Source organism: Phyllobates terribilis, unplaced genomic scaffold (genome assembly GCF_046119375.1).
Source record: "Phyllobates terribilis strain yellow unplaced genomic scaffold, ASM4611937v1 Scaffold_1__5_contigs__length_1240528914, whole genome shotgun sequence".
Taxonomy (NCBI): domain Eukaryota; kingdom Metazoa; phylum Chordata; class Amphibia; order Anura; family Dendrobatidae; genus Phyllobates; species Phyllobates terribilis.
The window spans coordinates 25198446-25223592 of record NW_027362761.1 but is presented as its reverse complement, the minus strand read 5'-3'; the positions used below and the strand labels follow the sequence as shown (position 1 = coordinate 25223592).

Below are 25147 nucleotides of genomic sequence, written 5' to 3'. Positions count from 1 at the left end.
ACCATCATTTATTTTTCAACAGGACAATGACCCCAAACACACCTCCAGGCTGTGTAAGGGCTATTTGACCAAGAAGGAGAGTGATGGGGTGCTACGCCAGATGACCTGGCCTCCACAGTCACCAGACCTGAACCCAATCGAGATGGTTTGGGGTGAGCTGGACCGCAGAGTGAAGGCAAAAGGGCCAACAAGTGCTAAGCATCTCTGGGAACTCCTTCAAGATTGTTGGAAGACCATTTCCGGTGACTACCTCTTGAAGCTCATCAAGAGAATGCCAAGAGTGTGGAAAGCAGTCATCAAAGCAAAAGGTGGCTACTTTGAAGAACCTAGAATATAAGACATATTTTCAGTTGTTTCACACTTTTTTTGTTAAGTATATAATTCCACATGTGTTAATTCATAGTTTTGATGCCTTCAGTGTGAATGTACAATTTTCATAGTCATGAAAATACAGAAAAATCTCTAAATGAGAAGGTGTGTCCAAACTTTTGGTCTGTACTAATATATATTTATTTTATAATATATATATACAGTGCCTACAAGTAGTATTCAACCCCCTGCAGATTTAGCTGGTTTGATAAGATGCAAATAAGTTAGAGCCTTCAAACTGCAAACGAGAATAGGTTTTATGAACAGAAGCATAAATCTTACAAACCAAAAAGTTATGTTGCTCAGTTGAATTTTATTAAATTTTAAACATAAAGTGTGGGTCAATTATTATACAACCCCTATGTTTAATATTTTGTGGAATAACCCTTGTTTGCAATTACAGCTAATAATCGTCTTTTATAAGACCTGATCGGGCCGGCACAGGTCTGTGGAGTTATCTTGGCCCACTCCTTCATGCAGATCTTCTCCAAGTTATCTAGGTTCTTTGGGTGTCTCATGTGGACTTTATTCTTGAGCTCCTTCCACAAGTTTTCAATTGGGTTAAGGTCAGGAGACTGACTAGGCCACTCCAACACCTTGACTTTTTCCCTCTTGAACCAGGCCTTGGTTTTCTTGGCTGTGTGCTTTGGGTCGTTGTCTTGTTGGAAGATGAAATTACGACCCATCTTAAGATCCTTGATGGAGGAGCAGAGGTTCTTGGCCAAAATCTCCAGGTAGGCCGTGCTATCCATCTTCCCATGGATGCGGTCCAGATGGCCAGGCCCCTTGGCAGAGAAACAGCCCCACAGCATGATGCTGCCACCACCATGCTTGACTGTAGGGATGGTATTCTTGGGGTCGTATGCAGTGCCATCCAGTCTCCAAACGTCACGTGTGTGGTTGGCACCAAAGATCTCGATCTTGGTCTCATCAGACCATAGAACCTTGAACCAGTCTGTCTCAGAGTCCTCCAAGTGATCATGAGCAAACTGTAGACGAGCCTTGACATGACGCTTTGAAAGTAAAGGTACCTTACGGGCTCGTCTGGAACGGAGACCATTGCGGTGGAGTACGTTACTTATGGTATTGACTGAAACCAATGTCCCCACTGCCATGAGATCTTCCCGGAGCTCCTTCCTTGTTGTCCTTGGGTTAGCCTTGACTCTTCGGACAAGCCTGGCCTCAGCACGGGAGGACACTTTCAAAGGCTGTCCTGGCCGTGGAAGGCTAACAGTAGTTCCATAAGCCTTCCACTTACGGATGATGCTCCCAACAGTGGAGACAGGTAGGCCCAACTCCTTGGAAAGGGTTTTGTACCCCTTGCCAGCCTTGTGACCCTCCACGATCTTGTCTCTGATGGCCTTGGAATGCTCCTTTGTCTTTCCCATGTTGACCATGTCTGAGTGCTGTTCACAAGTTTGGGGAGGGTCTTAAATAGTCAGAAAAGGCTGGCAAAAGAGATCTTTAATCCACACATGTGAAGCTCATTATTCTTGGTGCCAGAACTACTTCTTAATACTTTAGGGGGACCAAACAGAATTCTTGTGGTTTGAGGGGTTGAATAATAAATGACACACTGAATTAACTTTTAAAAAAATTGCTGCAGTGCATTTCCCACTTCCAGGCTGATCTACAGTACAAATGTCACAATGCCAAGTTAATTCCGCATGTGTCAACCAGCTAAATCTGCAGGGGGTTGAATACTACTTGTAGGCACTGTGTGTGTGTGTGTGTGTGTGTGTGTGTGTGTGTGTGTGTGTGTGTATATATATATATATATATATATATATATATATATATATATATATATATATATTTGTGTGTGTATATGTATTGCCATGTATTAAACATCTTCTGGGTGAGCACTGTATGGGCGGTCTATTTACAGCTGATTTTATGCATAATATATTACAGCTTTATGTACACTAATATATAAATGGACATAACTTCTCTACAGAATCCTCTGTACAGATTTGGCACTGATCCTGTTGATCTAAGTTAAGGTGCCAGGATGAGGCTTTTGTATTCCAAGATTATAGCCTATATGGTAAAAAGAAAACATCTCGGGCTGCAGATGTAATATTTCAGTTTACAAAAATGATCATTATATATGATTAGTTCATTCAGTTTGCAATTTATTTTGATTAATTTCAAGCATCTTTTATATTTGCTAGGTTTGGTGGATGTATATCCAAGAAAAAGGAAGTAAGTAATGGCAATAGCGTTGCGTAATCTTTTATTACATTAGAAAATTACAAAACCACGAAGATAAGCCTCACAAATAAACCAGTGACTCATTGTTAAAATGAAGCAAGACTCATACAGCGAGGTTAAATTGGTTGTATTTACTAGTGTATGTTCTTACACAACAGTAGTGGCCATTTTTTGAGGCGTGCTGCTATATTTTAACCTACAGTTGCAGTTTTGCCATTCTTCCACCTACACCACCCAGTTGGTAGAACATTTCTTTACAGGTTTGTAATTTTTCTCTTTGTTTACATCAGGGCAGTGTTTCTTCTGTAAGGCCACATTCCCACAATGATTTGGTGCCTTTTTGACCCTGCATATTTTTGCTGTGTCAAAAACGCAGCATCTTACAGATCCAGCAAAGTGGATGAGATTTCTAGAAATCTCCTGTCCACTGTGCTTCTTTTTAACTCTGCGTAAACTCACATTGTGTGTTTTCACTTCCGCAGCATGTCAATTTCTCTTGCAGGTATGCTGAGTTTCTCTGCAGTTTCCCCATAGACCTGCATTAAATGTGCAAAATCCCCAGCTAAAAAACGCACGTGTTTTTAGTGTGTTTCTGCGGCAGAAACGTGTTAAAAATGCGAAAAAGAAAGTGAGCTTATATAACAATATACAGCAGGGGTCCTCAAACTATGGCCCGTGGGCCACATGCGGCCCGCGGAGGACTTTTATCCGGCCCGCCGGGCTATGGGCGGAGGAGAGGGGAGCGGTGTCAGCGCCCGCCCTTCTCCCCCACTTGCTCAGGGCCCCGGCAGGCGGATACTTACCTCTCCCCGTGCCTCTGCAGATCCGCTGTCTTCCTGCTCTGCGCTTCCTGTGACGTCTCAGGTCAGAGGGCGCGGTGACGTCTTTACACCGCGCCCTCCCGAGTGCCGTCACAGGCAGCGCAGAGCGGGACAACGCCGCCGCGACGCTGGAGTCCAGACCAGAGTAGAGCAGCGGCAGCAAATGAGAAGTGAGGTGAGTATTGGATTTTTTTTTTTTTTAAATGTATGGAGGCATAGGTCATTATATGGGGGGGTGACATCCTGCATGGGGCATTATATGGGGGGGTGACATCCTGCAAGGGGTATAATATGGGGCGGTGACATCCTGCATGGGGCATTATATGGGGGGGTGACATCCTGCAAGGGGTATAATATGGGGGGTGACATCCTGCATGGGGCATTATATGGGGGGGTGACATGCTGCATGTGGCATTATATGGGGGGGTGACATGCTGCATGTGGCATTATATGGGGGGGTGACATGTTGCATGTGGCATTATATGGGGGGGTGACATGCTGCATGTGGCATTATATGGGGGGGTGACATGCTGCATGGGGCATTATATGGGGGGGTGACATGCTGCACGGGGCACTATAAAGACAGGGGAGTGATATCCTGCATGGGGCATTATATGGGGGGGTGACATGCTGCATGTGGCATTAGATGGAGGGGTGACATGCTGCATGGGGCATTATATGGGGGGGTGACATTCTGCATGGGGCATTATAAAGACAGGGGAGTGATATCCTGCATGGGGCATTATATAGGGCGTGACATCCTGCATGGGGCATTATATGGGGGGTGACATCCTGCATGGGGCATTATATGGGGGGTGACATCCTGCATCGGGCATTATATGGGGGGTAACATCCTGCATGGGGCATTATATGGGGGGTGACATCCTGCATGGGGGGTGACATGCTGCATGGGGCATTATATGGGGGGGTGACATGCTGCATGGGGCATTATATGGGGGGTGACATCCTGCATGGGGCATTATAAGGGGGGAACAGCCTGCATGGGGCATTATAAGGGGTGGAACAGCCTGCATATGGCATTATAAGGTGGAAACCGCCTGCCTATTGGGAACATTTACCTGCTCATTGAGGACCTATGCTGCCTATTGGGGACATTTACCTGCCTATTGGGGACATTTACCTGCCTATTGGGGACATTTACCTGCCTATTGAGGACCTATGCTGCCTATTGGGTACATTTACCTACCTATTGAAATACCGGTTGATTTAACTTTACTTGTTCTTCATTTTAAATATTGTATTTGTTCCTGTATTGTTTTTTTTTACTACCAAATAAGATATGTGCAGTGTGCATAGTAATTTGTTCATAGTTTTTTTTAAAAACTATATTCCGGCCCTCCAATGGTCTGAGGGACCGTGAACTGGCCCCCTGTTTAAAAAGTTTGAGGACCCCTGATATACAGTATATCACAAAAATGAGAACACCCCTGACATTTATCATGGGACAACGCTGAAGATATGACACTTTGATACATTGTGAAGTAGTCAGTGTACAGCTTGTATAACAGTGTAAATTTGGTGTGCCCTCCAAATAACTCAACACACAAGCATTAATGTCTAAACCGCTGGAAACAAAAGTGAGTACACCCCTAAGTGAAAATGGCCAAATTGTGCCCAAAGTGTCAATATTGTGTGACCACCTTTATTTTCAAGCACTGCCTTAGCTCTCTTGGGCATGGAGTTCACTAGAGCCTTAGGGTACGTGCACACATTCAGTAATCACTACGGATTGCACACAGCGGCCAGATGTTACAGCATAGTGGATGGGATTTCATGAAATCCCATGCCCATTAAGCATCTCCGTGTATCTGTGGCTCACCCGTGGACACGGACATGCGGCGCCTCTTTCCAGACCGCAGTATGTCAATTTCTTCTGCGTAGTCGCTGGTCTCCGCAAGAGAAATTACATCAGTGCAATGTATAGGATGCGGTGAATCCGCATGGTTCAATGAACACATGCGGATGCACCTGCGTGCAGCGCTTTGGACACAGCATAAAGTATGCAGCGTTCAAAGCGCTGCCAATACCGACTGTGTGCACATACCCTCACAGGTTGCCAGTGGAATCCTCTTCCACTCCTCCATAACGACATCACGGAGCTGGTGGATGTTGGAGACCTTTCATTTGAGGATGCCCCACAGATGCTCAATATTGTATAGGTCTGGAGACATGCTTGGCCAGTCCAGCACCTTTACCCTCAGTTTCTTTAGAAGGCAGTGGTCATCTTGAAGTTGTTTGGGGTCGTTACTATTTAGAATACTGCCCTGTAGCCCAGTTTCCGAAGGTAGAAGGATGATGCTCTGCTTTATTATGTCACAGTATATGTTGGCATTCATGGTTCCCTCAGCCGGCAGCACTCATGCAGCCCCAAACCATGATGCTCCCACCACCATGCTTGACTGTAGGCAAGACACTTGTCTTTGTACCCCTCATTTGGTTGCTGCCACACAGGCTTGACGCCATCTGAGCCAAATATCTTGGTCTTATCAGACCATAGGACGTGGTTCCAGACAGTAATCCATTTCCTTAGTTTGCTTGTCTTCAGCAAACTATGGGGTTTCTTGTGCATCATCTTTAGAAGAGGCTTCCTTCTGGGATGACAGCCATGCAGACCAAGTTGATGTAGTGTGCGGTGTACCGTCTGAGCACTGACAGGCTGACGCACCCATGTAACCTCTGCAGCAACGCTGGCAGCACTCATACGTCTAATTTCAAAAGACAACCTCTGGATATGGCGCTGAGCATGTGCACTCAACTTCTTTGGTCGACCAACGCGAGGCCTGTTCTGAGTGGAACCTGTCTTGTTAAACCACTGTATGGTCTTGGCTACCATGCTGCAGCTTAGTTTCACAGTGTTGGCAATATTCTTATAGCCTACGCCAGGGGTCCTCAAACTACGGCCCGCGGGCCACATGCGGCCCGCGGAGGACTTTTATCCGGCCTGCCGGGCTATGGGCGGAGGAGAGGGGAGCGGTGTCAGCGCCCGCCCTTCTCCCCGCTTGCTCAGGGCCCCGGCAGGTGGATACTTACCTCTCCCCGTGCCTCTGCAGATCCGCTGTCTTCCTGCTCTGCGCTTCCTGTGACTTCTCAGGTCAGAGGGTGCGGTGACGTCTTTACACCGCGCCCTCCCGAGTGCCGTCACAGGCAGCGCAGAGCGGGACAACGCCGCCGCGACGCTGGAGTCCAGACCAGAGTAGAGCAGCGGCAGCAAGTGAGAAGTGAGGTGAGTATTGGATTTTTTTTTTTTTTTTTTTAAATGTATGGAGGCATAGGTCATTATATGGGGGGGGGTGACATCCTGCATGGGGCATTATATGGGGGGGTGACATGCTGCATGTAGCATTATATGGGGGGGTGACATGCTGCATGTGGCATTATATGGGGGGTGTCATCCTGCATGGGGCATTATATGGGGGGTGACATGCTGCATGGGGCATTATATGGGGGGGGTGACATGCTGCATGGGGCATTATGAAGACAGGGGAGTGATATCCTGCATGGGGCATTATATGGGGGGTGACATCCTGCATGGGGCATTATATGGGGGGTGACATCCTGCATGGGGCATTATATGGGGGGTGACATCCTGCATGGGGCATTATATGGGGGGTGACATCCTGCATCGGGCATTATATGGGGGGTGACATCCTGATTGGGGCATTATATGGGGGGTGACATCCTGCATGGGGCATTATATGGGGGGGTGACATCCTGCATGGGGAATTATATGGGGGGGAAAGGGACATCCTGCATGGGGCATTATATGGGGGGGAAAGGGACATCCTGCATGGGGCATTATATGGGGGGGGGAGGGACATCCTGCATGGGGCATTATATGGGGGGGGGAAGGGACATCCTGCATGGGGCATTATATGGGGGGAAAGGGACATCCTGCATGGGGCATTATATGGGGGGAAAGGGACATCCTGCATGGGGTATTATATGGGGGGGGTGACATGCTGCATGGGGTATTATATGGGGGGTGACATGCTGCATGGGGTATTATATGGGGGGGTGACATGCTGCATGGGGCATTATATGGGGGGGTGACATGCTGCATGGGGCATTATATGGGGGGGGGTGACATGCTGCATGGGGCATTATATGGGGGGGGGTGACATGCTGCATGGGGCATTATAAGGGGGGGGAACAGCCTGCATGGGGCATTATAAGGGGTGGAACAGCCTGCATATGGCATTATAAGGGGGAAACAGCCTGCCTATTGGGAACATTTACCTGCCCATTGAGGACCTATGCTGCCTATTGGGGACATTTACCTGCCTATTGGGGACATTTACCTGCCTGTTGGGGACATTTACCTGCCTATTGAGGACCGATGCTGCCTATTGGGTACATTTACCTGCCTATTGAGGACCTATGCTGCCTATTGGGTACATTTACCTACCTATTGAAATACCGGTTGATTTAACTTTACTTGTTCTTCATTTTAAATATTGTATTTGTTCCTGTATTGTTTTTTTTACTACCAAATAAGATATGTGCAGTGTGCATAGGAATTTGTTCATAGTTTTTTTAAAAAACTATATTCCGGCCCTCCAATGGTCTGAGGGACCGTGAACTGGCCCCCTGTTTAAAAAGTTTGAGGACCCCTGGCCTATGCCATCTTTATGTAGAGCAGCAATTCTTTTTTTTTTTCAGATCCTCAGAGAGTTCTTTGCCATGAGATGCCATGTTGAGCTTCCAGTGATCAGTATGAGAGAGTGTGAGAGCAATAATACCAAATTTACCACAGCTGCTCCCCATTCACACCTGAGACCTTGTAACACTAATGAGTCACATGACACCGGGAAAGGAAAATGGCTAATTGGGCACAATTTGGCCATTTTCACTTAGGGGTGTACTCACTTTTGTTGCCAGCGGTTTAGACATTAATGGCTGTGTTGAGTTATTTAGAGGGCACACCAAATTTACACTTATACAAGCTGTATACTGACTATTTTACATTGTATCTAAAGGCCCCGTCACACTTAGCGACGCTGCAACGATCCCGACAACGATACGACCTGTCAGGGATCGTTGCTGCGTCGCTATGTGGTCGCTGGTGAGCTGTCAAACAGGCAGGCTCACCAGCGATCAGGGGAGCAGCGACATCGTGGAAAGAATCTTTCCACGATGTCCTGCTCCTGGTTACCAGCCTGCTGAAGCAGGAGCAGGCTGGTAACTATGGTAAACATCGGGTTACTGGGGGCACACGCGCTCCTAGTAGCCCGTTGTTTATCATGGTTACCAGCCTGCTACAGTGAGCAGGAGGTTACCGCTCACTTTAGCAGGCTCGTAACCATGATAAACAGCGCGTTACTAAGTGCGCGTGTGCCCCTAGTAACCTGATGTTTACCATAGTTACCAGCCTGATCGCTGCTCCCGCTGGTCACACACAGCGATGTGTGCTGACCAGCGGGAGAGCAACGACCAAAAAATGGTCCAGGACACTTTGCAGCAATCAGTGACCTCACAGCAGGGGCCTGATCGTTGAAAAGTGTCACACATAGCGACATCGCTGGTGAGGTCGCTGTTGCGTCACCAAAACCGTGACACAGCAGCGATCTCGCTAGCGATCTCACTATGTGAGACGGGGGCTTAAGTGTCATACCAGTGTTGTCCCATGCAATGATATAATAAAATATTTACAAAAATGTGAGGGGTGTACTCACTTTTGTGATATACTATAGATGGATGGATATCCGGCAGATATATAATTTCACAACTCTACAACACATTAATGCCTTGCTTGCGGAGCTTATTGTACATCTATAAACCTAATAATTAAATGAAAATGACGTTGGGTCCCCCCCCCCTGACTTTTGGTAGCCAGCAAAGGTAAAGCTGAGAGGTGATATCAGGCTGGAAAGGTCCCTGGTTATTGGGCCCTTCCCAGCCTAAAAATACCAGCCCTTAGCCGCTCCAGAAGTGGAACATCACCATCACATCAGCTGTTCCAATTCTGGTGCATCGCCTTGACTCTTCTTGATGCTCTGGTGGTTTGGTAATCGGGCAACGGTTTTTGGGTTTGATGTCAGCTGTGGATTGTACAAAAACACTGCTGACATCAAACCTTGGTGCTAGTAATGGACAGGTGTCTCTATCAGACACCCCCATTACTAACCCAGTAATAAAAATAAAAAAAATACACAAAAAAATACTTAAATGAAAACACTCCCTGACACTTTCCCTGGTTCACCACTTTATTTAAAAAAATAATAAATCCCACACAGGTTGGTCGTAGTCTGAGCGAATGGCAACCTAAAAAGAACATACACCTAGAACATGGAGAAATAAAATAAAGACACTTTCCCTCGTTCATCACTTTATTTAAAAAAAAAATAAAAAAATCTTCTGATGTAGTCCAAGCGAATTCGACATACAAAGCCTATGGAGCTTCGGTCTTACACTCCATAGGCTTTGCAGTCACTTCCCACACCCTGCAACTCTGAAGAGCGGTAACGTTAGTAACTTAGTGACGTCACCGCTCTTTAGAGTCGCCGTGTCTCACACAAAGCAGTGTGACCTGGAAGTGGCTGTTGCAATGCCTATGGAGTGTCAGAACGAGACAGTATCAAAAGATGATTGATTTTTAAGAGCTTTGTCATGTCCAAAGCACTTATGCCTCATTTGTATAAGAAAGAAAATGCTAATTACTCTGGAATGCAGCAACAGATGAAAGTTAAAAAGGGGTTAATCAATTTACACTGCAAAGACCTGTAGCCTCATATATCTAGTTTGGGTGGTGTTAATGCTATCGCCTGGAAAGTGCTTGTCAGTCCGCATGCGGAAACACATGCGTTAACGCATGTGGATACGCATGTGAATCCGCATGTATTCTGCAGGAAAAACACATGCACAATCTGCATGCGTTTTTTCTGCCAGGGAGATGCAGAAATGCTGCAGAAATTTTCTGCTTCATTTCTGCATCGTGGGCACATAGCCTTAGAAGACGCCTGTTTGAAGCTAATCTCTTAGCAAGAAGTCCCTGCAAAGTCCCACTGAAAAAAAAAAAAAAAAGTACTGAAGCTGATACAATTTGCCAAAGAAAATATCAACTAGCCTAAAGAGAAATGGAGAAAAATTTTGTGGACTGATAAAAGTAAAATTGTTCTTTTTGGGTCCAAGGGCCGTAGACAGTTCGTCAGATGACCCCCAAACTCTGCATTCAAGCCACAGTACACTCTGAAGACAGTGAAGCATGGTGGTGCAAGCATCGTTATATGGGCATGTTTCTTTTACTATGGTGCCGGACCGAATTACTGCATACCAGGGATCATGGACCAGTTTGCATATATTAAAATACTTGAATAGGTCATGTTGCCTTATGCTGAAGAGGATATGCCCTTGAAATGGGTGTTTCAACAAGACAACAACTTTAAACACACCAGTAAAATCTAGGTTCCAGTCCAACAAAATTGAGGTTATGGAGTGGCCAGCCCAATCCCTGGACCTTAATACCATAGAAGACTTGTGGGGTGATATCAAAAATGCCGTTTCTGAGGCAAAGCCAACAAATGCCAAAAAATTGTGAGATGTAGTCAAAGCATCCTGGGCTGGAATAACAGTTGACAGCTGATAGAAGTTGGTTGACTCTATGCAACATAGATGTGAAGCAGCTCTAAAAAACTGTGGGTATACAACTAAATATTAGGTTAGCGATTTAGCATGTATTAAAAAGGGAAATAAATTATGTCATTAACTCTAGGTATTGTGATCAATATTGCTTGTCCTTGGCGCTCACATAACCTGGGTTTTTACTGGTGGATTTGAGGCACCAGCCGTCCATGAGTTTAGGTATTCTGGTTGAAGGTGAAAGTTTGTTTTAACCACTTCCCGACATATGATGTACAGTTACGTCATAAGTTGAGTCCCTGAATTTGATGCGGGCTTGCAAGCCGAACCCGCATCTTTCCCAGCGGATTATGGCTGAATTATTGAGCCATCATCTGCCTCTTACAGCCGCTGGTGGAGTGAGGCTGTTAACTTATTAAATGCCTCTGTCAATCTCTGACAGCAGCAATTGATGTGCGCCGGCAGCGACAGATGTGTGTGCTTCATTCATTGCACACATTGGCACACGCGTGATATGCCAATGGGGTGCCAATGGTTTGCCATGACAGCCGGGGGTCTGCTGAAGACCTATATGCCTGTCATTACTGTAATCCTGTGAAAGCCAGCCTGTAGCTGGCATTCATAAGAGACCGTGATTTTCGCTATACATAGCAGTGCTGATGCACTGCTGTGTACAGTATAAGCAATCGGATAATTGCAGGTTTAAGTCCCCTAAGAGGACTAACAAATAGAGTAAAAATTGAAAAAAGTTTTTTAAAAAACAAAATACAAAAGTTCAAATCGCCCCCCTTTTGCCTCATTAAAAATAAAGCAATTTTTTTAAAAATGCACATTTTTGGTATTGCTGCAATCATAAAAGTCCGATCTATCAAAATATAAAATAAATTACTCCAATCGGTAAACAGTGTAACAAGAAACAAAATCTGCAAATTGCTTCTTCAGAGGACTAGAACACTACTGCCACCTATTGGAAGTAGCAATCCTAAAAGTCAATATCGACCCTTTAACAAGCCTTGTCACATGACTTAGTATAAAAGCCAAACCAGAATCCCAATTTGCAGACAGTGGCACCCCGCAATCATGTCACAGGTGCACCAATGGGTGCAAAGAATGAAGCGCACCCCTGCCAACGCGCATCAAATTCTGCTGTCAGTGCAACGTTACCCCTTGGATACTGATCAGACACATCTCACACTTTGTTTTGGGGTGCTACCCCTCATCAGTGCACAGTGTCTACAGACGGAGATTCTGGTTTGCCTTTTATCCTAAGTCATGTGGCAAGGCTCGTTAAAGGGTCGATTATTGACTTTTAGGATTGCTACTTCCAATAGGTGGCGCTAGATTTCTAGTCCTATTCCTCTCTGAAGAGGCAATTTCCAGATTTAATTTCCCATTGGAGCATTGCATGGCTTATAAGTCTCCTTACCATGGCATGCTAGGCTTGGCATGTCACTCTCCACAATGAGAAATGTTACCCCTTGGATCTAAAAAAAAAACCACCAGAACTGTGTTTATTTGGTTGCCGCAACATTGCAATAAAATGCAGTAAGAGGCAATCATAACATTGTATTTACCCGTAAATAGCATTGGCAATTTTTTTTTTTTTCCCCAATTCAATAAAAAAAATACATATTTGGTAGCTGCGTAATCGTACTGACCTGGAGAATCCTATTGACGGGTCTGTTTTAATGAATAGTGAATATGGTAAATAATCTCTAAAAACAATTGTGGAATTGCATTTACAGTATTTTGCAATTTTGACACATTGAATTTTTTTCCCACTTTCCAGTGCATTCCATGATAAAATTAATGTCATTCAAAACTACAATTAGTCTCGCAAAAAAACAAGCCCTCATACGATTATGTGGATGGACAAATAAAAAAGTTATGGCTCTTGCAATAAGGGGAGGAAAAAATAAAAATTGGCCATGGTGTGAAGGGGCTAAGGAGCCCTTAAAGGTTGTAAGGGTAGATGCATGTTTTGCTGTAATATAGAAAATGTGGAGGATCGAGTGCATTTGACTAAACTTTAGACAATTACATACCGATCAGCCATGATATTAAAACTGACAGTGATTAGCAGTGATCATCTTATGACAATGACACCTGTCAAGCAGTGATACATGGCAAAAAACTGTACAGTCAGTTCTTGAAGCTCATGAAAGACGTGCAAGGATCTAGTATGTACGATAGCCATCTGTGATAGCTAGACAACTGGGTCCAAGTGGTTTAAGACAGGACCATGCTGATCTGTCTACAACTATAAGTGCCTGGCATATAAATATCAGAACAGAGCAATGAAGCAAAGGAAGAAACTGGCCTGGCTTGATTATTCACATTTTGTAGTGTGTGTGTGTCTCACTTACCTGAGGAAGAGATGGCCCCAGGAGGCACTTTGGGAGAATGGCAATTGTAGCAGGCTGTGGGTAATGTTTTGATGGGCAATCTTGGTTCAGGCACTCATGTGTTGTTACTTTGACCAAGTACACCCCTACATTTCAAACAAAATACTGACCAGCACCTCCTAACAGAAGAAAGCGTGGACATGTGCAAGCTGCTGTGACTACACTATATACAAACCAAAGAGGGCGCTAAGATATATGCAAACATTAAATGTGAAATTTATACTGAATTACTGCGTTGTAGACAATACTTGTAAAATGAAGATACTTAAAGGGAATCTGTCACCCCCTGGGGCTTTTCAGACCTCTAATATTGGGCATACAGGTGATAGAAATGTGAATCTATACTTACCTGTATGTCCCATAATAGAGGTCTTGTGGCTGTGAAATTGCTTTTTATTTCTTGTGGCTTACGATGTGTTCCCATCTGGGGGACGGGAAGAAATTCTACCTACTTGTTTAATAAAAATATTTCTCCCCTCCCCTGCCCGCCTGTGTACAAGTGTAGAGCAGGGATCTAGTTCGCAGGCGCCGGAAAGTCAGGGTAACTTGCCTGCGCACAAGTTCCCTGCTCTACAAGGATATGTGAGGAGTATGACGATGATAGATCGTTCCCTTTGTCCTTTCGTCAGCACCCCCACAGTGCGAACATGGAGTACCATTGGGTTGCATTGATAGCTGGAGGCATATCCCCCAGCCTATTAAATCCCTTTGGAGGTGGGGGTCTAATGGACTACCTGTCAGTCAAACCCTGGTTATATAATGAATGATAAGTATTATGTTGTATTATCAATGTGATCAAAGGATTGCGAGTTCCCTTGTGGGACTAGTAAGCATTACACAAAACAACAAATAAAAAAATCTGTTTTAATTTGGTATTTGCACATATGTCCCAATCCATAGTATAAAACTATATTATTTTTCATCCTGTACAGTAAATGCAATAAAAAAAAATATGAAAACAATGCAATAATTACTGTTTTTGTTAATCTTTTTTCTAAAAAAAAGTTTAAACAAAATAATCAAAAGTTGTATTTATCCCAGTAGGGTACCAATAAAAACTGCAGCTTCTTATATTATAGTGTAATGACAAAATGGCTAACTTTCTAAGTGATTCATCTTGTAAAAAAGATAGTTAAAAAATGCATCTAATATATATAATCGTCTTATCCCGTCTGTCCTTCTGTCCAGGAAATTCCGCGTTGCTGATTGATTGGTCCGGCCGCGGCCAATCAGCGACGTGGGATTTCAGAAAAAGATGGCAGCCATTAGCGGCTCATCTGCCGCGACCAATCAGCCAAATTTAAAGACCGCTTTGCTGATTGCACCCGGTCGGCCGCATACATATTCTAGAATACCCAATGCGTTAGAATCGGGCCACCATCTAGTAAATATATATATATACATACACGTGTATGTGTGTATATATAAATATATGTACAGGTACATCTCACTAAATTAGAATATCATCAAAAAGTTTATTTATTTCAGTTTTTCAATGCAAAAAGTGAAACTAATATATAGAGTCATTACAAACAGAGTGATCTATTTCAGGTGTTTATTTCTGTTAATGTTGATGACTTTGGCTGTAAGCCATAATCATTATCTCAGCAAATTAAAATAATTAACAAAAACCACCTGCAAAGGCTTCCTAAGCGTTTAAAAAGGTCCCTTAGTCTGTTTCAGTAGGTTCCACAATCATGGGGAAGACTGCTGACTTGACAGATGTCCAAAAGGCAGTCATTGACATACTCCACAAGGTCCCAGAGTTCCAATTTTCATTTGGAAATCAAGGTCCCAGAATCTGGAGGAAGAGTGGAGAGGCCACAATCCAAGCTGCTTGAGGTCTAGCGTGAAGTTTCCACAATCACTGATGTTTTGGTGAGCCATGTCATCTGCTGGTGTAGGTCCACTGTGTTGTATCAAGACCAAAGTCAGCGCAGCCGTCTACCAGGGAATTTTAGAGCACTTCATGCTTCCCTCTGCCAACAAGCTTTTTGGAGATGGAAATTTCATTCTCCAGCTGGACTTGGCACCTGTCCACACTGCCAAAAGTACCAATACCTGGTTTAAAACCAACAGTATCACTGTGCTTGATTGGCCAGCAAACTCGCCTGACCTTAACCCCATAGAGAATCTATGGGGTATTGTCAAGAGGAAGATGAGACACCAGACCCAACAATGCAGAGGAACTGAAGGCTGCTATCAAAGCAACCTGGGCTTCCATAACACCTCAGCAGTGCCACAGGCTGATCGCCTCCATGCCACTCCATGCAGTAATTGATGCAAAAGGAGCCCTGACCAAGTATTGAGTGCATTTACTGAACACCCATTTCAGTAGGCCAACATTTCGGATTTTAAAATCATTTTTCAAGCGGTTATAAAGTATTCTAATTTACTGAGATAATAACTTTTGTGTTTTCATTGGCTGTAAGCCATAATCATCAACATTAACAGAAATAAACACATGAAATAGATCACACTGTTTGTAATGACTCTATATAATATGAGTTTTACTTTCTGTATTGATGAACTTAAATAAATTAGCTTTTTGATGATATTATAATTTAGTGAGATGCACCTGTATATACGTGTGTGTGTGTGTGTGTATGTGTAAACAAAACAAAATGGTAACACAAAGCACATTCTTTGTGGTAGCAGGGATCCACCTGCTCAGAGTTTAGCAACTTCACATGGTTCAGGTCAGCTCAACACAAATATGTCTGGAGTTCCTCTCTCCAGACCTACTGAACAACACCTGAGTCAAAAGGCTGGCTATTTATAGCCCAGACCATACTCTGGGGTGGAGATATGGTGAATGGCCTCCGGCTCGCACTATGACCATTCACAAAAAAGAACAGCCCTTCTAAAATGGCGGTTTAGCCCTCTCAGCACATAACATGCTGGAGAAGACGTCCCAGTTTCACATCACAGAAGCTAATAGCCTCAATGAAACACATCTCCCATCCATCACTCTGTGACATTGTCACTATTGATAGATATATAGCTCTATGTAGTGACTTTGTTACTATGTATATGCGTGTGTGTGTATATGTATGTGTGTGTATATATAATATATATATATATATATATATATATATATTACGGTGTTCCAAATTATTATGCAAATAATATTTTCTCAGATTTTCCCAAATTACCTATATGAATTGCAGTCATTGTAATTTTCCAGTCAAATAACTATTAGAGTACAATTGAAAGGTTTTTGTACAAACTGCCTATGATAACAGTATATTTTTAAAAAAATAAAACACTCAAACTGCACTCAAAATGCATGTTCCAAATTATTATGCACAGCAGAGTTTTCAACCTTTTCATTTTAATAAAGAACAAAAAAATGGTCATTTTTGAAATTATAAGCATTAGCAGGTTATTACAAACTGAAATCAAACCGTTTTCAACTCAAAACTTTATTCTAGGTGATGTAACATTTGCACATAGGACCCCTTGTTCGAAAGGAGCTTCTGAACTCTCTCGTTCATTGAATTTGTCAGGTTTTGGATGGTTTCTGCTTCAATTGTTTTGCATGAGGACAGAATACCCTCCTAGAGCTGTTGCTTAGATGTGAACTGCCTCCCGCCATCATAGACACTCCTTTTGATGATGCTCCAGAGGTTCTCAATGGGGTTGAGGTCAGGGGAGCATGGGGGGCCACACCATAAGTTTGTCCCCTTTTATGCCCACAGCAGCCAGAGATGCAGATGTGTTATGTGCAGCATGAGACGGGGCATAAAAATATACTGTTATCATAGGCAGTTTGTACAAAAACCTTTCAATTGTACTCTAATTGTAATTTTCCAGTCAAATAACTGACTGCAATTCATATACAGTTATATGAAAAAGTTTGGGCACCCCTATTTAATCTTAAGCTTAATGTTTTCTTAAAATTGGTGTTTTTGCAACAGCTATTTCAGTTTGATATATGTAATAACTGTTGGACACCGTAATGTTTCTGCCTTGAAATGAGGTTTATTGTACTAACAGAAAATGTGCAATCTGCATTCAAACAAAATTTGACAGGTGCATAAGTATGGCCACCTTATCATTTTCTTGTTTTAAATACTCCTACCTACTTTTTACTGACTTATTTACTAAAGCACTTTTTTTGGTTTTGTAACCTCATTGAGCTTTGAACTTCATAGCCAGGTGTATGCAATCATGAGAAAAGCTACTTAAAGTGGCCACTTGCAAGTTGTTCTCCTGTTTGAATCTCCTCTGAAGAGTGGCATCATGGGCTCCTCAAAACAACTGTCAAATGATCTGAAAACAAAGATTATTCAACATAGTTGTTCAGGGGAAGGATACAAAAAGCTGTCTCAGAGATTTAACCTGTCAGTTTCCACTGTGAGGAACATAGTAAGGAAATGGAAGAACACAGGGACAGTTCTTGTTAAGGCCAGAAGTGGCAGGCCAAGAAAAACATCAGAAAGGCAGAGAAGAAGAATGGTGAGATCAGTCAAGGACAATCCTCAGACCACCTCCAGAGAGCTGCAGCATCAACTTGCTGCAGATGGTGTCACTGTGCATCGGTCAACTATACAACGCACTGTGCACAAGGAGAAGCTGTATAGGAGAGTGATGCGAAAGAAGCCGTTTCTGCAAGCACGCCACAAACAGAGTCGGCTGAGGTATGCAAAAGCCCATTTGGAGAAGCCAATTTCTTTTTGGAAGAAGGTCCTGTGGACTGATGAAACCAAGATTGAGTTGTTTGGTCATACAAAAAAGGCGTTATGCATGGTGGCAAAAAAACACCGTATTCCAAGAAAAACACTTGCTACCCACAGTAAAATTTGGTGGAGGTTCCATCATGCTTTGGGGCTGTGTGGCCAATGCCGGCACCGGGAATCTTGTTAAAGTTGAGGGACGCATGGATTCCACTCAGTATCAGCAGATTCTTGACAATAATGTTCAAGAATCAGTGATAAAGTTGAAGTTACGCAGGGGATGGATCTTTCAGCAAGACAATGATCCAAAACACCGCTCCAAATCTACTCAGGCATTCATGCAGAGGAGCAATTACAATGTTCTGGAATGGCCATCCCAGTCCCCAGACCTGAATATCATTGAACATCTGTGGGATCATTTGAAGAGGGCTGTCCATGCTCGGCGACCATCAAACTTAACTGAACTGGAATTGTTTTGTAAAGAGGAATGGTCAAAAATACCTTCATCCAGGATCCAGGAAATCATTAAAAGCTACAGGAAGCGACTAGAGGCTGTTATTTTTGCAAAAGGAGGATCTACTAAATGTTAATGTCACTTTTCTGGTGAGGTGCCCATACTTATGCACCTGTCAAATTTTGTTTGAATGCAGATTGCACATTTTCTGTACAATAAACATCATTTCAAGGCAGAAACATTACTGTGTCCAACAGTTATTACATATATCAAACTGAAATAGCTGTTGCAAAAACACCAATTTTAAGAAAACATTAAGCTTAAGATTAATAGGGGTGCCCAAACTTTTTCATATAACTGTAGGTAATTTGGGAAAATCTGAGAAAATATTATTTGCATAATAATTTGGAACACTGTGTGTGTGTGTGTGTAATAAATATATATATATAATCTATATCTATCTCTATAGATAGATATAGATATCCTAGATCTGAATGAATGAAATATTCTCATTGAATACTTTGTTCTGTACAAAGTTGAATGTGCTGACAAAAAAATCACACACAAATCATCAATGGAAATCAAATGTATTAACCAATGGAGACCTGGATTTCGAGTCACCCCCAAAATTAAAGTGGAAAAACACACTACAGGCTGATCCAACTTTGATGTAATGTCCTTAAAACAAGTCAAAATGAGGCTCAATATTGTGTGTGTGGCCTCCACGTGCCTGTATGACCTCCCTACAACGCCTGGGCATGCTCCTGATGAGGTTGCGGATGGTCTCCTGTGGGATCTCCTCCCAGACCTGGACTAAAGCATCCGCCAACTCCTGGATAGTCTGTGGTGCAACATGACGTTGGTGGATGGAGCGAGACTTGATGTCCCAGATGTGCTCAAACAGATTCAGGTCTGGGGAACGGGTGGGCCAGTCCATAGCTTCAATGCCTTCATCTTGCAGGAACTGCTGACACACTCCAGCCACATGAAGTCTGGCATTGTTCTGCATTAGGAGGAACCCAGGGCCAACCGCACCAGCATATGGTCTCACAAGAGGTCTGAGGATCTCATCTCGGTACCTAATGGCAGTCAGGCTACCTCTGGCGAGCACATGGAGGGCTGTGCGGCCCTCCAAAGAAATGCCACCACACACCATTACTGACCCACTGTCAAACCGGTCATGCTGAAGGATGTTGCAGGCAGCAGATCGCTCTCCACAGCGTCTCCAGACTCTGTCACGTCTGTCACATGTGCTCAGTGTGAACCTGCTTTCATCTGTGAAGAGCACAGGGCGCCAGTGGCGACTTTGCCAATCCTGGTGTTCTGTGGCAAATGCCAAGCGTCCTGCACGGTGTTGGGCTGTGAGCACAACCCCCATCTGTGGACGTCGGGCCCTCATACCACCCTCATGGAGTTGGTTTCTAACCGTTTGTGCAGACACATGCACATTTGTAGCCTGCTGGAGGTCATTTTGCAGGGCTCTGGCAGTGCTCCTTCTGTTCCTCCTTGCACAAAGGCGGAGGTAGCGGTCCTGCTGCTGGGTTGTTGCCCTCCTATGGCCCCCTCCACATCTCCTGGTGTACTGGCCTGTCTCCTGGTAGCGCCTCCAGCCTCAGGACACTACGCTGACAAACACCGTAAACCTTCTTGCCACAGCTCGCATTGATGTGCCATCCTGGATGAGCTGCACTACCTGAGCAACTTCTGTGGGTTGTAGAGTCCGTCTCATGCTACCACGAGTGTGAAAGCACAACCAACATTCAAAAGTGACCAAAACATCAGCCAGAAAGCATTGGTACTGAGATGTGGTCTGTGGTCCCCACATGCAGAACCACTCCTTTATTGAGGGTGTCTTGATAATTGCCAATAATTTCCATCTATTGTCTACTCCATTTGCACAACAGCATGTGAAATTGATTGTCAATCAGTGTTGCTTCCTAAGTGGACAGTTTGATTTCACAGAAGTTTGATTTACTTGGAGTTATATTCTGTTGTTTAAGTGCTCCCTTTATTTTTTTGAGCAGTGTATATAGATATATAGACTGATAGATATATATATATTATACACATATAATTTGTAAGGCTTGTAACTGGAATGAAAACCTCAAAAGTCGCAAAACTTTTGGCACCTCCACAGTGTGCAAAACTTTTGTGAATTATTTTAACTGTTTTATGTCAGAATTCTGGCGTAATTGCTTTGATGAACCAGGGCCAAAGTGTTTTAACGTTATAACTAATTGCTGTTTATGAAATTTTAAAGCCAGTTTTCACCCATCAATTTGGTGAAAGATATTTAAAGAGGACCTTTCACCAGGTCAAAAATGGGATGGACATTTTTTTTCTCTTATTTTAATCCCACTGCTCCCCTCCCTGAGTTTTCCATATTTTTTTTTTTTTATTTCGCTGTATCTTTCCAGTGACATGGGCCTTTTTATTTAAAGCTAATTTTATGATCAAGGGGGTAGTGCTTACAGGGTAATAATGCAAAGCATCCTTTTTGATCACTTCTTATTTACTCACTGGGAGGCAAACAAAAACAAAAAAAGCAAAACTGTCTTATATAAAAAAAAAAAAAAAATGTTCACTGTATGGGATGAAAAATACAGGGTGATAATAAAATGTTCATCAGATTTCAAAACGGTACATTTAAAAATGTATTACATGCACAATAGTGAACTTGATAACAAACACAAACTCTCCAAGTTTAGCACATAATGTTTACCAATGTTCTGTGTCCTCCTTTTGTCACACGACACACATCTATGCAATAATCCATTTTGGCCGAAACATGCTGCAGCATGTCCCCATCGATGGTCATGCGGTCACGGAGCTTTTACATTCACACAAGCATTCTGTGTCCTTCATATGTCGATACCACCGCAGAATGCCCTGGTGACCAGGTGGGTCACTTTCATGCTGTCTTCGGAAAGCTCGCTGCACGGTAACAATTGACTTGCGCTTCTCATACCCTAAAACACAACACTTTCTCTTGCATAGTCGCCATTTTGGGATCTGATGCTTCCCTGGCACCTGATGAGTCAAAGCGAGTCTGCACGTGTGAGTTACAAACTCTGAGATGTGACCTTTCGATACGTTATGATTACAAATGGGTGAAATTTATATGTTTGCAGTAATATCAATGCAAAATCCGATTAATCTTTTATAATCACCCTGTAATAAAGTTTTATAGTATGGCTCGTTACGAACACAGTGATACCAAATATGTGTCGTTTTTGCAGGGGGTTGTTTTTTAACAAATAATTTTTTCTTATTAAAACTGTGATTTTATGTTTATTTTTACATGTTTTTTTTATAGCACTTAACATTATTTTCTTTTTACCATACTTACAAGTCCTATAAGGGGTCTTGAACAAGCGATTATTTGATTGCATTGACAATACACTATGCAGCTTGCATTGTACGGGGCATTATCTAACCTGTCAGCGTTTTACTGACTGCTTGTTAGACCTCACTTCCGATGGGATCTGATAGACTGAGGGATATGGCAGACATGGAGGCCATTGTCAGGCCTTAGGTTACTGTAGCAACCCGTTGGCAGCCCGCGATCGTGTTGTAGGAGTGCCGATGGGCTGACAGAGAGCGATCTCTCTTTGACAAACTAAACACTTTCCACTGTTACTATTGACAGTGGCATTTGAGGGGTTGAAGTGCTGGGATCACCAGTATGAGCACTCACAGCAAGACTTTAGTTGTGTAGAGCAGCTGGCTCATGCTGCACATGGCACAGGCACAACTCCTATGCTTGTGCCATCCATCAGACGTTAATGTACAGCCATTTGCAGGCTGTACAGAATTAGAAACCATGTCTGCTTAATTAAAGTAATAATTTAAACAAAAAAAATTTATCTACGTGAATGCGATAGTAAAACAGTGAGAAAAAAAAGCTAGTCACAAATCTGTCTGCAAGGGGTTAACATGTCAAAATATTAATGAATTGTTTACGTCTTGCAGGGGTTCAATATCAGATGACAAACAGTCCTCCGCAGAGCTTGACGCAGTGCTACAGCATCACCACAACATGCAGGAAAAGTTGGCCGAGGAGATGTTACGTCTTACTCAGAATCTTAAGAATAACACCTTAGCAGCACAGAATGTCATCAAACAGGACAACCAGGTAAATTGCTTGTTGAAGGAGGTTTTAAGTATTGTATTTGCGTAAACCTGGACACATACTTGGAGATGGGAATGTAAAATGCACTGCTTTGACGTGTATTTCTATTCATCTAGACACTTACCCAATCTTTGAAACTGGCAGACCAGAACTTTGAGAAGCTGAAGACTGAATCAGACCGTCTGGAGCAGCATGCAAAGAAATCGGTCAACTGGTTCTTATGGATCATGCTCATCTTTGTCTGCTGCACCTTTATCAGCATGATACTCTTCATCAGACTATTTCCTCGGCTGCGGTGACAACCCTAGTAATTATATTCTCCCAAAATGACCTGTAAAATCCTAAAACTTGTATATCTATGATGTGTAAACAGTTTGCAGATTTATTTTCTGGCTTGTCACTCCAATGTTGTGCTTTTAGCTCCTTTTACCTTGATGTTTTTTTAACAACATCAAAACTTGTGTTACTTGTACAATTACCATACATACAATTCACAAAGGAATTGACCATAGAACCTGCATTTTTTGGGGTGCACTTTTATGGATGACCTATAATCAAGCATTATTTAATTGAAATAAGTGACAATTCCTTCCCACCCCATAGATTTGGCTACCATGAGAGTTCACCTTGAAGACCTTAAGGAAAAAATATAGCAATGTCTTCTGAAATCTACATTGCAGATTATTGCACATTGCAGAGATTTCGCCTTCCCATCAATACACTACAAACTGCCATTTTCTTATTAAAATTACTTGATTATAAAATGTTTGTTTCTTTGTTAAAGTTTTTAAACCCCAATATTTGTTATCACTATTGGTTTAAGATATTTTACCTTGTGGAAATATTTTCCTTTTTTGTGTTCCTTTTGCTATATTCCAGTAACATTTGGAATTGAATCAGTCTAAAAACTGAAGCAGCAATGAGTGCACTAACCAGTTGTTCTACGGAGTTTAGAGTCACTTTTTTGTCCAGTCAGATACTAAATCTCACTTTAAAACGACTTGACAAGGGCAGGACCCCTAAAGGATGTTCTTCAGCAGAAGAGCAGTTTCAGTGTAACTCTGCTTTCACCTAGCATTTGCAATATTGGACAAGAAAGGATCCAAGAAATAAATATGCAGTTTGTCTACGCGTTTCGAAGCGACAATACTTTTTGAGGACAAACCACAGCTCTGTAATATGTGGTTTGTCCTGAAGAAGTAGTGTTGTCTCTTTGAAACGCGTATACAAACCACATATTTACCTCCTGGATTCTTGACTCCATTCATCCTTAATATTTTGTCCAGTAGCGCAGAAATCAACCCATTATTCCTGCAATCGTTTTCTTTCCTTGGTGGGTCTGCTGCAGCCGTGCTCAAGTGCTATTTATGGTTGTTGTACAGAACCTTAAAAGGTGAGCAGGTTTTTTTGTTAATCTCATTCCAGTTTAATTGGATAAGACCCTATTTGCACTATTATTCTTCCAGCCTTCTTACACCACTTTACAGCTAGAGCATAAAGGATTTGCCTGCAACCCTACGTCAAACAGGAATTGAGACGTTCTTTACTCTTGGTGTAGCACATACAAGTGGGACAAACTATGGGATTTGCTTAAAGAGAATTGTGGGATCCTCTCCATAATTTTCTGCCACTGTCCACCTTCAATGGGGCCTATTTCGCTCTCTCACTTGGCTTTAGAGTGTGTTGGATATTTTGTTAAAACTAAATCCAACAATGCACCGTATAACACTGAAATCAGTCCACTCGAACTAATTGAGGTTGCCATTTTCTGTATTATATTTTTGGGTACACCCCCATCTAGGTTGAGCTTGTCTGCCTGGTATACATGCTGTAACTGGAGGTATTTATAGACTTCAGAATGAGGAATTCAAAACTTCTTTTGCAACTGGGAGAATTCCTTAATCGGGTCACCCATTAAGATGGGGAATAGTCTATAAAATCCCCTTGCGCTCCAATTTTGGAACCCTTCTAATTGGTGTAAGTTGGGGAGCCACAGAGTTTCCATAATGAGGTTTATTGTGTGGTCCCATGTAGCCCTTGTAACTCACTCAACCTGCCACCAAAGTCGGTGAATTAGTAGTAAGGTTTACTCAAAAATGCTCTAAGTTTGTGCACTTCCAGCTCCTAATACAGCCTGATTGACCCAAGAAGGTATTTGAGTAGAAGAAACTGTGCTGCCCACCCCCAGGGTCATCCCATATACAGATATATTGTAGTTGAGATGCCAAAAATTAAAACCACAGATTCTGAACCGCCAGACCATCCTCAGTTTTATTTCTTTGCAATGTTTCGAGTCTGAGTCCTGGGGTTTGTTTTCCCCAAATTAGTTCCCTAAATAAGCAGTTAATTATTTTTCTCTGGGGTATACAGTTTGGGGAGTTATGGGTGACCTAAAAGTTGGGGCATCCAGATCATTTTGATTGTTAACGTGTTCCACTACCGACAATAATAATCTAGACCAAGTACCCAGCTTTTGT

At 42.9% G+C, this 25147-nt stretch overlaps 1 protein-coding gene across 1 annotated transcript in view; it reads left to right on the top strand.

The window, feature by feature from the left end:
• USE1 (unconventional SNARE in the ER 1) overlaps window positions 1-23434 on the top strand; it is a 111950-nt gene extending 88516 nt beyond the window's left edge. The window contains exons 6-8 of the mRNA XM_073659951.1: window positions 2544-2574; window positions 22511-22673; window positions 22787-23434. Of these exons, the coding sequence (XP_073516052.1) occupies window positions 2544-2574; window positions 22511-22673; window positions 22787-22969 (377 nt within the window). The 3' untranslated portion in view covers window positions 22970-23434. The remainder of the gene's footprint in view (window positions 1-2543; window positions 2575-22510; window positions 22674-22786) is intronic.
• The last annotated feature ends 1713 nt before the right edge of the window (window positions 23435-25147 follow it).